General features: G+C 32.0%; 1 protein-coding gene across 3 annotated transcripts in view; it reads right to left on the bottom strand.

Annotated features, from left to right (window-relative positions):
- Window positions 1-12,707, bottom strand: part of LOC148623274 (centrosomal protein 128-like) — a 33,809-nt gene that overhangs the window by 17,450 nt on the left and 3,652 nt on the right. For all 3 annotated transcript variants that reach the window (XM_088565005.1, XM_088565006.1, XM_088565007.1), the window contains exons 4-16: window positions 9,929-10,015; window positions 9,643-9,720; window positions 7,926-8,110; window positions 7,411-7,483; window positions 7,021-7,140; window positions 6,622-6,711; window positions 5,453-5,527; window positions 5,134-5,251; window positions 4,562-4,725; window positions 2,493-2,758; window positions 1,938-2,112; window positions 1,406-1,525; window positions 193-324 (exon numbers count right to left, since the gene is read on the bottom strand). In XM_088565005.1, coding sequence (XP_088421131.1) covers window positions 193-324; window positions 1,406-1,525; window positions 1,938-2,112; window positions 2,493-2,758; window positions 4,562-4,725; window positions 5,134-5,251; window positions 5,453-5,527; window positions 6,622-6,711; window positions 7,021-7,140; window positions 7,411-7,483; window positions 7,926-8,110; window positions 9,643-9,720; window positions 9,929-10,015 — 1,683 coding nt within the window. The remainder of the gene's footprint in view (window positions 1-192; window positions 325-1,405; window positions 1,526-1,937; window positions 2,113-2,492; window positions 2,759-4,561; window positions 4,726-5,133; window positions 5,252-5,452; window positions 5,528-6,621; window positions 6,712-7,020; window positions 7,141-7,410; window positions 7,484-7,925; window positions 8,111-9,642; window positions 9,721-9,928; window positions 10,016-12,707) is intronic.

Below are 12,707 nucleotides of genomic sequence, written 5' to 3'. Positions count from 1 at the left end.
GTGCAGCATGTGTAAACAAGATAGCGGTATCAAATAATTCTCAACAGTAACCTTGTTCAATTTCATCACAATGAAATAAATTTCATTTATCAATCAATTTATACATTCAATAGTATAAAATCTATAGATACCTTACATTCTACTTTTTATCCAAGATTCTTTGTAAAAAGGTGATACAGCTGTGTAACTGACCTGAAGTTGGTTGGCCTGGTCCTGGGCCAACAGATGGGCTGCCTCTAAAGATGACATTCTATCTTCTAATCGATTTCTTTCTTCTGTCACTGATGCCAACTTAGCAGCATTGTTGTGTAGTTCATTCTCCATCTAATGATGAAACATCAGGTATTATTCAAAGATTTACAATCCAAAAAAGCTGCTGATAACACCAATGAATTTACTACAAACTAATTTGAAAATGATACAATTCATTTAGCTTTACAATGCATATCTTTTACTGTTATTTAGCAAATCTTTCTTATAAACAGTTTCTCTGAATTATAGTGAAGTGATTAAAACCTTTGAATTATCTTAAGTAATATCTGTTGATTTACATTGGAAGTAAAATGTGGATTAGCAAAAGTTGACACAACTGGACCTCTGAAACTGAGGTCCTGTGGATCAAACAAAAATGAAACTAAAGCTCTTTGACCTCTGAATCACCTTCTGATTCAAGATAACATCTATGTAATATACTATCAGATTGTAGCACCTTAGATGTTGACCTTAACTTCGTTCACAAAGCAGAAACACACACATAAGTCCCTTATAGTCTAACACATATAATTATTCAAAATATTATTTCATGTCTTTTGTAAGTCAGTTTCGATGCATTTGAACATTGGAAGTAATTGTTCTATCCACAATCTCCTGAATATTGTGGAAGGACAAATTCCCCTGTCCAAAATGAAATTTACAAGTACAAGAAGTCTATGTATCACACGTCTATGAATGGGGAAAAACCTGTCCTAATTCTATGAAATACATGTGCTTCAGCGAAAGCTAAATTATCTTCAAACTTCACAATATTTGGAATAAATATGTTGTAGGACATTTTTTCTACATCCAGCTACCTATGTTACAGGTTCTTTAAAGTGTTATTTCTGAATTAAAATGTGTATAACTGCAACAAATCAATGGAAACAACATTGTTTGTTAATATACACAATTGCATATGGTGTCCTCATTACCTACCAAGTTTTAGGAAATTCCATTCAGTAGTTTTAGATGGATTGACATAATAAAACAAAATGTTCCCAATCAAAGTGAGTGCAACTAAATACATCTATATCACTCTAACACAAATACAAAGTTGTAAGCTGAATTATGGTTATTTAGTGAGATATTTGAAATATGATAAGACTGTTTACCTGTTAAGACTATGTACAGAGAAACAATTTATACATACCCGTTCCACAACAGTACGGGAGTCCCTAACTTCTCTGTCCATATCAATTCTGACAGATTTTAATTCATTGAGTTCCACATCTTTCAACCTAATCTGTTCATCTTGGGCAGCCCTTACAGCCTATTAATACAGTCAACTTGTAAAAATAACATTTTCTATCCTGTTTTATTTATTTGTTACATGAAGATTTACATTCCTATCAAAACCTAGTTCTATTATTTTCGTTATTTTTACTCATTAACATTCGAAAATCCTATTTTACATCTGCATGCTATTTTACTCTAGTCTAACTGTAAATTTTAGCCACAGTTTACAGTCGGCTATGTAATGTGATCATTAAACTGTTGTGAATTTTTTCTTCGAAGAATACTGTAGAACTATCTAAAGAATTTTAAAGCTGTGTGGAAGTAAACTTGCCAAAGAATGAGAAAACCACTTAAAAAAAGATGAAATGAAAAATTCTCAATTTACAGTACCAAAGTATCTAAAATTGTCATTGATATTTTCCATTGATATTATATTGTAGACTTACCAAAGCATCTCCTAATTCTCTCTTCATGTTTTCCATCTGCATGCTGTTATGGTGAAGTTGATGCCGATGATTCTCCAAATCTTTGACTAGTTGTTCATTTCTTTGTATTAATTGATTAGCACCATGTTTATGCCTGTCAACTTCACGCTCTAATTGTTTTACTTTCATTTTCCATCTAAAAAGACATAAAACGACACAACTTGTAATCACAAAAATATGCTGTGCACATGAAAATGATGAAGACGAGGAAAACAATGAACTTAGTCTATATAAATTTAAAAAAATTAAAAGGACAGACAGTAAGACAGAGGCATTCTCCTTCCAACAGGAGTAAAATGGAGAACAGACCGTAAGACAGAGGCACTCTCCTTCCAACAGGAGTAAAATAGAGAACAGCCCGTAAAACAGAGGCACTCTCCTTCCAACAGGAGTAAAATGGAGAACAGACCGTAAGACAGAGGCACTCTCCTTCCAACAGGAGTAAAATGGAGAACAGACCGTAAGGCAGAGGCAATCTCCTTCCAACAGGAGTAGAATAAAAAATAATCAACTCACTGTCTAACAGTTTCCTGAGCCCTTGCTTTAAATTCATCTTTTTTCTTCTCAGATTCCAGTAAAGATAACTGTGTATTTTTCAGTTCATTATTAGTTTTATCTAAGTCTTTGGTAACATCCTTTACTTTATTGTTTACATCATCAAACTGTGTTTGTAACTGATTTTTCTGCCTATCAGAATTTTCAAATTTGTCGGACATTTCTTTGAGTTGTGTTATCAATTTAGCCGCCTGTTTCTCCCTGTTGTCAAGATCTTTTGTTAATGTCTGAAATAAAGAATATTTACAGTTACCAAAACTTGACCTCATACATAAAATTGGCACAAATAAGCTTCACAAATAATCCAAAAACTCCAACTCCCTCATGTAATCATAACTTTTATACTGTCTATAATTTCCTTTAGGCCTACAAACAAACAAGAGGCTCCCAGGAGCCTGAATCGCTCACCTTGTTGAATGTTTCCTTTCAAAGGCAATAAATTAAACAAGAAGTTGTCCAACAATTTTGACTCAAGAAGTCTTTGGTAGGACTTATCAAAAGATCTTTTCAACAATTGAAAGTTTCTTTTAATCTATCATAGTTTTCAAGATATTGACTGAAAACTATTAAAAAAAAAAGTCATTTTTCCTCTTTCAAGGGCAATAAATCTTAAAAGAAGTCTGAAGACTATTGTTGTCCTAATAATATGGATCATTTTAACGACTGAAAGAATTTGGATAAACCTAAAGGTTTTGGAGATATATGTGAAAAACTACTGTCTGACCCCTATGTCCTATTTTTAGTAACGGCGGCCATGTTTTTTGACGAATCAAAAATCCCCACATCAGTTCTATGCAGGATACCCCAAAAAACATTCATACCAAGTTTTTTTTCAATTGATCATGGTGTCAGAGGAGAAGAGTTTTGCATAATTGTTAACGACTATGACGGACGCCAAGTGATGGCAATAGCTCACATGGCCTTTGGCAAGGTGAGCTAAAAAAACTCATTTAAATCTGAAGTGTAAATATAAGACCCACAAAATCATTATACTGTGGAAAAAAACTATTGTCATTAGGTATCAGTATTTCTCTCTTTCAATTTCTACAATAATGTAAAATTTTCAATGAAAACTTGAATGCTCTCATGAAATCCACCAATTAGAAGTCCATACACTTTTTGAAAAACTCTGAAATTACTTCCAAAACAATAAAAGTACAATGAAGTATGTAAGAAAAGTACCCCACCCCATGAACCCATATAATAGAAACTTCTAACCAGTCTTCAAAGGGTACAGTTGGCTAAAGGGAAACCCAGAGTTAATAGGATTGAAAACAATACTGTGGATTCATTATTGTTTGTGGGGTACAAGTTTTTGTGGATAGTGTGGAATTCAATCAACTCCATGGATAATAAAAGGACTAAACCTTTCAATTCCAGTTAAAGTTTCCAGGTCACCTTTTAATTGTTTATGATTTTTTACCTTTTCATCAATTATGTCTGTCATAAATATGGCATTGGGCATACTTTTTTTTATCACTTTATAACAATTTTTAAAGTAGAAATTGGCACCTGAAATTTTCTTTTGCATGAATTCTGACTAATGAAGATTACATATCATTATTGAAGAAATGAAAACAGGAATGTTAATCCTAAAATATGACTATTTGTTTGGTTTGTTTTACCTTTGATTAGGTAATAATCATACCGTAATTCTGAAAAATCTTTCTTTTTAAATGGACTACAAATATCAAATGAAATGACTTTTTCCTCCCACCACCACAACCTGATAATAGTTGTTTACAAGTTTTACTAATATTCATCGAGTTGTTATGGAAGAGTTATGGATACAAAATGGGTTCCCCTACCCTTATCTGAGTTGTGAGGATACAAATATGGAAAGTTAAAAGACATTCTGTTAAAAAATCAGTGGTATAAAAGGATTACTAGATATTAGCAACTCTGTTGTGCATCTCTTCAATACAATTAAATTCTTCAGTGGTTTAGGAGAAGTGGAAGAACAAACAGATTGAAAGATGGATGTTTGAAAGTGGGGGTATAATTATTTGACCAATAATAAGATATGTTACCTCAATATGATCAGAAAGCTGAGCCCTTTGACGTTCACTCCTATCAATCCCCCTTCTTAATTCTTCCATTTCACTTCCAGCACTAATGGACCGAGTCAACTGACCCCGTAAATCATGTAACTCTCTCTCCATTAACCTTCGGTCCCTGTCTTTCTCTTCTTCAACTGAAAATCAAGACATTTACTTATTAGTTTTTACTCATCATATTTCAGTCTAACTTACGCTACACATTAAGTAAATCAAGTATCCATTTCTATAAACTAATACAATGTATGTGTGTACATGATTTCTCAATGTTAACAATATTGGCCATAACTATCTATTCACTGCTATATCTGTCCCTAATTTGTTCATTAAAAATACCAATGATATAAAAATAGCAAATTTATGTATGCTGAGCACATGTTTCAACTGAATACTACAGTCTGTATGTTTTTGTTGATAGTTGCAAAAAAAAAGCAACAAAAAAAATACTCAAATTTAGACTTTCAAGGACAATACTTCAAAGAAGAACTAGATTTCATTAATATGAAGACCTGGTTATATCAAGAGATGATGGAATGATAGCTTACCTGAACGTCTCTTTCTACGTTCTCTAATATCATCTTCATAACGACTTTCATCCATCTGCTGTTTAAGTCTTGTTTTCTCATGTTCTATTCTGTTTAACTGGACCCTCAACTCATCCACCTGAAAACATAGTCAGAAGAATAATGCTTCATGTATTGTGTGTTCTAATCCTATCGACATGTATACATATATAAAACATCTGTCAACTGACTATCATAAGCAGTTACAGGAAAAAAATGTTAGGAAAGATTGTGTGACAAACAGTATGCCAAAATCAAGTAATATATACATACTAATCAGTATGCTAACAGACTGTCATACCTGAGCTTGTAAAGCTGCTTTGCCTCCTTCACTCTGGTCTAACTTCCTCTTCAATGCTTCCAGATCAGATTCAACCTTTAACAATAAAAAAAATTATCAACAGACCAACTCACAATCAGAAAATATAACATTTTAATCCTTACATAAGACACTCAAGACAATAAAACAGAGATGGGAGACCTTCAGTGTGCTCTTTAAAAGTTCTTACACAAAAAATAACTGTAAAGTTGTACACTGTGATCAATTATTTAATGAACACTCAATTACTAAACAAATATGTCCAATTAATGTATCAATCAATGCATTGTAGTCAAGAAATGAATTGAGAGCCAGATTTGTCAAAGGACCATTTAATTAAATATAACAACTTTACTTCAATACGTTTATTTGGCAGTGTTGTATACAGGGTAGAAAAGTGGTATTTATCAACAGAATCATACAAATCCTGAAAGTTATGAAATGGATAACACCTCTAATAGATTTTTGACACTTAAAAAAATAGTTTATGCCATTTTTTTTTCATAACATTTATTGCAATAATTGATAAAAAAAAGTGGTTAATAATTAAGTAGTAGAACATTTGATGAAATAAAACATAACTTGAATGGCTTTTTATGAAACTTTAGTATCCAGTATAAGATCGGAACGGTCATGAGTTCGGTGTTAGTACACAACAAAGCAGCTAATTCATGATATTTAGTTACTTCACTCTCTTCAGAATTATGAATTGGAAAGTCAATTGGAAAATAAACCATACTATTGTTTAAACTGACAAAAACTTCAGTCCCTATTTGCTACCAAAATTAATCCCAACATTTTGTGATTTTATGGGAATCTTGTATTAAAATTTCATACAGATCCATTCACTGTCAGTTTATTTTCCAAATTATCATTTTATAATCACAATTTTCATCTACTTAAAAACTTGCTGCAAAATAGACGATTGTTTAAATGATTGTGGGTGAAAAGTGTTAGTGTTAGCAGGATTGACTTCCATGTGTATAACCATTACTGAATGATAAATGAAATGGTCTACAAGTAAGCAGTTGACTGATTCTTTCTCTTAAAACATAGGAACTCTTCAAATTATTTTTGCAAAGCTTTAAAAATTGAAGTATACTGACAACTAAACTTAGTAACAGTAATCCCTGACATTATTGAGAACCTACTCGTAGTTTATTGGCTTCAGATTGTAGATACTGGTTACGTATTCTGTCATCAGCTGCTTGCTGTGATAAATGTTGATGGTGACTTAAAGCCTACAAAAACCATATATATTGCAGTGCAATCCATAAACCTTCACATCAAGTTATATATATAGATAATATTATTACCCCAGCTGCAACATGCTTTAAAATTAAAAGTAATAAGTTAAACAGGGTTTAAATTTTGTAATCTTGAGTTCTGTATACAAAAATGTATTAACCTTTACACTCACTTTAAATATGTATCAAATTATTATTATCTAACAGTTAACATGCTCAAAAATGCCAAATTATATATTAGAAAAACTATCCTTTTATTTTTAAGAAGAACTTTCAATAAATAATGCTATTTTTTCATCCTACCTGTCGTAAATCAGTTGATAAATTCATTAATTCATCGTAACGATCATAGGCATTTCTGTCTCTGTCCATTCTTAACTCACTCTGTATTGTGTTTAACCTCCGTTCAACTCTTGAAGCAACCTGACAAATTATATTATGATGTTGATAAGATTTAGAAATATTTATAATTTCATTCTGTTGATTTAATTTATACTTGACTATGTTAAAATATAAATGTAATGTGGACTTTTATCTTTAGATTAAAAAAATTTAGTTTTTAACCATTTTTAAAACAAATATATTACTGTATGCAATCATATGGCAGCTTTAATTAAAACTTTAGAACTAGATGAAAAAAATCAAACAATGATTTGCTACAGTGTAGTGCAGTGCTAGTACTGAGGAACTGACCGGGTCTTCTTGAGGTAATTTCTTCAAGGTCTCTGAGATATCTCTCATTGTTCTACGGGCCTCGTACTCACTTCTAAAATAAAAAGTAGAAAATGTATTTGAATTTCTGTAAACTTTTCAGAAATATTTCAAGAAAAATACATCAGTACAAAAAATTAGTTTGATAATAACTTCCATCAAAATACCAATGTAATTACTGATATATAGTACAGACCATCCATTCAGAACTTACTGATATATAGTACAGACCATCCATTCAGAAAGTATTGTATTCATTATAGGCACTATTTTAGAGCTAAATGTGATTTTAGGTATTGTGTTTCTGTACGGTTCTTTCTAAGTGTGATACCAATAATTCTCCACTGCTGTCTTAACAGTGTTTAGGGAGTTCTTGATGAATGTTGTAAATTTCAAGCCTTCAGAAAAAACAATTTCTGAATTTACAGCAGACTGCATGCACATATATAAAACCAGATCCCACCTTGAACACCAAAGCATACAGTCCAATGACTTACCTCTCTCTTCTACCAACTTCTGACTGAAACTGATGGTCCAAATCTATGTGGTCATTAGACAGATCACGTAAGGAATTGTTTAAATGATGGAGCTCTCTGTTCATATCATCAGCAAATCGTACTGTGGAGCTACGTTTCTTACGACGTCGAGTTACCCTGGGAGATGCATCTAGCTCACTGTCGCTCTAAATTGTAATCAAATATAATTTTTATTATGTTAATACAAACATTAAGAAAACAATTGTTTCATTTAAAATGTAAATGAAATCATTTTATATAGACAGAGACTCTCATCATAATAGAATGATCAAAATAACAGAATCTCTAGAATGACTGTGAGCAAAGCTCACATACTTGTTACTCCTACTCCCCCATTGAATTAGAAGCATCTTTTAACCTCAAAATAGATTTGGATCAAAATTAAGATAGAAGGTGCACAATGGGAATATGTAATAGAGAATTAGTGAAAGTTTCATTAAATTCCATTCAGTGATGTAGGAGGATTAACAGGTAAGAGATGGGTACCCTCCTGTGTAATAGAAGGAAAGAAGGAATTACAGATAGAAAAAATTGAAGGAAGGATGGATGAACACCCTTATATTATACATCAATAAAGCAATGAGGTATTAAAATGACCAATTGAACAGAAAATGTGCTACAATATGTTAAATAGTGCAGTGAGGAAATGACTACTTCAAAATACTTTTAAAAGTACAACTCTGTCTAAAAACCAGGCAGAGGCTTATAATGGGTGATTCATGTATGTCTTAATCACAAATGTTTTTAATGCAAATCTTTCTGTAGGCCCCATAAAAACTATTAGGAAATATTAGATCAAATAAAAGTTGTTCACTGGATATATTAAAACTTAAAATTTGGTCATGTTTTACTATAGAAAAAATACAGGAAAACTTCCTGCCAGAATTTTTACACTATAACCAGTCAACAAATTTTTCATGGTAAGTAGCAGATTCAAGGACATGAACATAGGAAGAGCTGTTTTTAGGACCTAACAAACATATTTATACAGTTTCATTGATTATCTGAAGATATGATGAATCACCCCTGTCTGGTTTTTAGGCAGAACTATACTTTAAAAGTGACATGATGTGTATTATTAACATAAAAAAATTTCCCTTCACCAGAAAAACTTTTACAAAAGTATTGAAAGTTTTTGTCTATGAGCTCTGTTATGTTCTATTGTAATTAGTGATGAGTCGTTGGTCTTAATGATTTTTTACAAAAGAAATAATTCCATATTGCTAGACCAATTTCAATGTTTGGATTCAATCTAGCAACAATATATAGTTGTAAGCTACATTTGTCTAGCCAATGTTCATGGTGTAGTTCTACCAAAGACTAAATAAAATTGTTTTTGTACAGAATATAGACAAATCTATAAAACTCTTCTAAAATAGACTAACTACCTGTCCTGTACTGTCCTACAGATTAAAATCAGCATGGACTTGTCATTATTATATTGGGGTTTAAATCATCCATTATTAAAGCCAAGTGATAAATCATTGAATTGAAAGAAAATTTCCAATTTAAAGCATAAAATGTACATTTTTATATCAATACCGGAACATATAAGTTTTTACCAGTCAATGTTAAACATCCATGATAAAACAGAATGAACTCAATTTAAATACTATCTAATATTACAAGTGTGAATGACAACAACCTTTACCAGTCTATATGTTCCTAAGTTACTTACTCCATAATCTCTGTAAACAGGACTGCGTGCTCTTTCACGTCGAACTTGATCATGAGTTCTTGCTACTTCATCCCTCAACTTTTTAAAGAGAAACATTCAGACTGCATCAGTAGAGGAATTCATTTTTCTACATGTAGCTGTACATGTAACACACAGCTCTCTCACATTATATTTAACTTAAATATTACTGATTTGTTACAAAAATAATCAGCTCAAAATGAGAGTGAAGTACTATGCTATAAAGTTTCTAAGAATTCTTCATATCAATAGGGAGTGTAATAATTACCCTATCAACAGAACTGCGCTGATCTCTAGTTACATCTCTGTAGTCATCTAACATACGATCCAATGACCTCAGGTTTCTCGTCGTTCCCTATGTACAATATAATAAACTGTCAGGTAAAATCTGTCACAGAAAAACACATCAATTTATGCTAATCTCTAGTGTAACAGGTTATAGAAATCTGATGGAGCAGCTATAATGTGTTTAAAATGAAATATTTGTCTCTATAAAGAAGAAACCAAATACATACAGAAATATTATAGAGACAAGTTAAAAGTTTTATTTTAAAACATACCCTTCTCCAATTGATAAAACCCAATGCCTGGAACCCAATAACTTATTTTTTTCAATACTGGAGTTTAGAAATTGTGATTACATACCCTAGTGAATGCTAATACATTTCCTTTTATCAACAATAATTTGACCTATTTCAACATATTTATGCTCTCCCCAAATTACTGAAATGTAGTTTACAGGGTATCATAGTGTACATTGTACATGTAGGTAAAGTTCCTAGATATAAAATACATTAACTATTTAATACTAGTATACCCTTCATTGACAACTGGATATAGATAGTTATATAATGATGTGTATAAAGGATTTAAGTCCTGTTTATTTACAGATATCTAATACTTTCTCATTATGCCATTCATTAACTGAAAATATTGACATTTTGCCTGAAATATGTCAGTGTTGGTGAAGACCAGCAGTCCACACCATCAGGATATACAGGTCAGTGTTGGTGAAGAGTGCTCCACCCAACATTATCAGGATATACAGGTCAGTGTTGGTGAAGAGTGCTCCACCAGCAGTCCACACCATCAGGATATACAGTTGTAGTACTGTTTTTATGTGTATAATTATTCGATATTTGCTTATTCAATATGGGAATAATTTTGCAAATAATATAAATATAAATGTAATTGCATTTATATTTGGTGACTATTGTCATATCTCGCAAGTCCAATATTATTCTCAGTGAGGTATTACTATATAACAAAATTATATGTACACAAATATTTTCCAAATTTATTGTAGCATGGTGTTTGGACTATCACGGTAACTACAGGGTTGAGATAACCACTTATATTACCATATCAATACTTTATTCATCCATGTAGTAAATGATCCATTCCCAATTCATACAAATTTTATAGATTAAACAATCTAAATTCATTAAATTTCTTTTAAATTGTTATTGATTGATTTGTTCTGAAAGGAAATAAACAAGATTTTTAACTTAAAATTATAAACACCAGCCATTTACCTACTGTTTATGATATAAACCTGACAACATATTTTTAAATGACTGATATATATATAAAACTTAGCAATGTTATGTTGAATTTAAAAGGACAAATATTTCAAATTACAAGTTCTGGATGTTCAAGTTTTCATTTATGCTGTATAAACCCCTAGTCATTATCCCACTAACAGGAAAGAAATTACAGGATGAAGGGGACTGCTCTTGTCTTCGTCCTAACAACCCACACACAAATCAGGAGGGAATCGCAGAATGAAGTGACAGCTCTAGTCATTGTCATAACAACCAACACACAAATCAGGAGGGAATTACAGGATAAAGGATTAGTTCTTGTCTTTGTCCTAACAACCCACAAACAAATCATGAGGGAATCACAGGATGAAGGGACAGATCTTGTCTTTGTCCGAAGAACCACAAACAAATTGGGGGGAAATCACAGGATGAAGGGGACAGCTCTTGTCTTTGTCCTAAAAACCACAAACAAATTGGGGGGAAATCACAGAATGAAGTGACAGCTCTAGTCATTGTCATAACAACCAACACACAAATCAGGAGATAATCATAGGATAAAGGGACAGCTCTTGTCTTTGTCATAAGAATCACAAACAAATTGGGAGGAAATCACAGAATGAAGGGACAGCTCTAGTCATTGTCATAACAACCAACACACAAATCAGGAGGGAATTACAGGATAAAGGAACAGTTCTTGTCTTTGTCCTAACAACCCACAAACAAATCATGAGGGAATCACAGGATGAAGGGACAGTTCTTGTCTTTGTCCTAAGAACCACAAACAAATTGGGGGGAAATCACAGGATGAAGGGGACAGCTCTTGTCTTTGTCCTAAAAACCACAAACAAATTGGGGGGAAATCACAGAATGAAGTGACAGCTCTAGTCATTGTCATAACAACCAACACACAAATCAGGAGAGAATCACAGGATAAAGGGACAGCTCTTGTCTTTGTCATAAGAATCACAAACAAATTGGGAGGAAATCACAGAATGAAGGGACAGCTACGGTCTTTTTCATAACAACTCACAGACATTTAAAGAAGAAATCTCATGAAAAAAGGGCTGCCCTAGTCCTTGCTGTATGTCTCTCCAAAAGCAACAAGAAACCTTTTTTAATGAAGAAGAAATTAGGTCAGTTTTACAGAAAAAAAATGGTAGCCCGTAAAACATTACATGCATATACTTATTTAATTTGAAATAAAAACATTTACTTGGATTTTCAAAGAAAACTAACATGTAATTCATGGTTAACCATACACATTAATGAATACCTGTACCAAAAACACTACTATGTTAACTGTACAAGTTTTTAGGTTTTATTTATACTGTTTCAACAGATAATATAAATATCCTAATGCCATTATATAATCCAATTTCAAAAGTAACACACTCTCTGATTGGATAAAAAGATTTGTCCATCATCTCAAAGACCACATTTTGTACATGACTGTAATGTCATCCTTTTTTCAATGATTTACTCATTGAATATTGATACTTATAT

The sequence above is a fragment of the Perna viridis genome, chromosome 2, assembly GCF_037379345.1.
Source record: "Perna viridis isolate PV_CMFRI_1.1 ecotype Kerala chromosome 2, ASM3737934v1, whole genome shotgun sequence".
Lineage (NCBI taxonomy): Eukaryota > Metazoa > Mollusca > Bivalvia > Mytilida > Mytilidae > Perna > Perna viridis.
The sequence above is the reverse complement of the archived record's forward strand: the minus strand, read 5'-3'. Positions and strand labels throughout refer to the sequence as shown.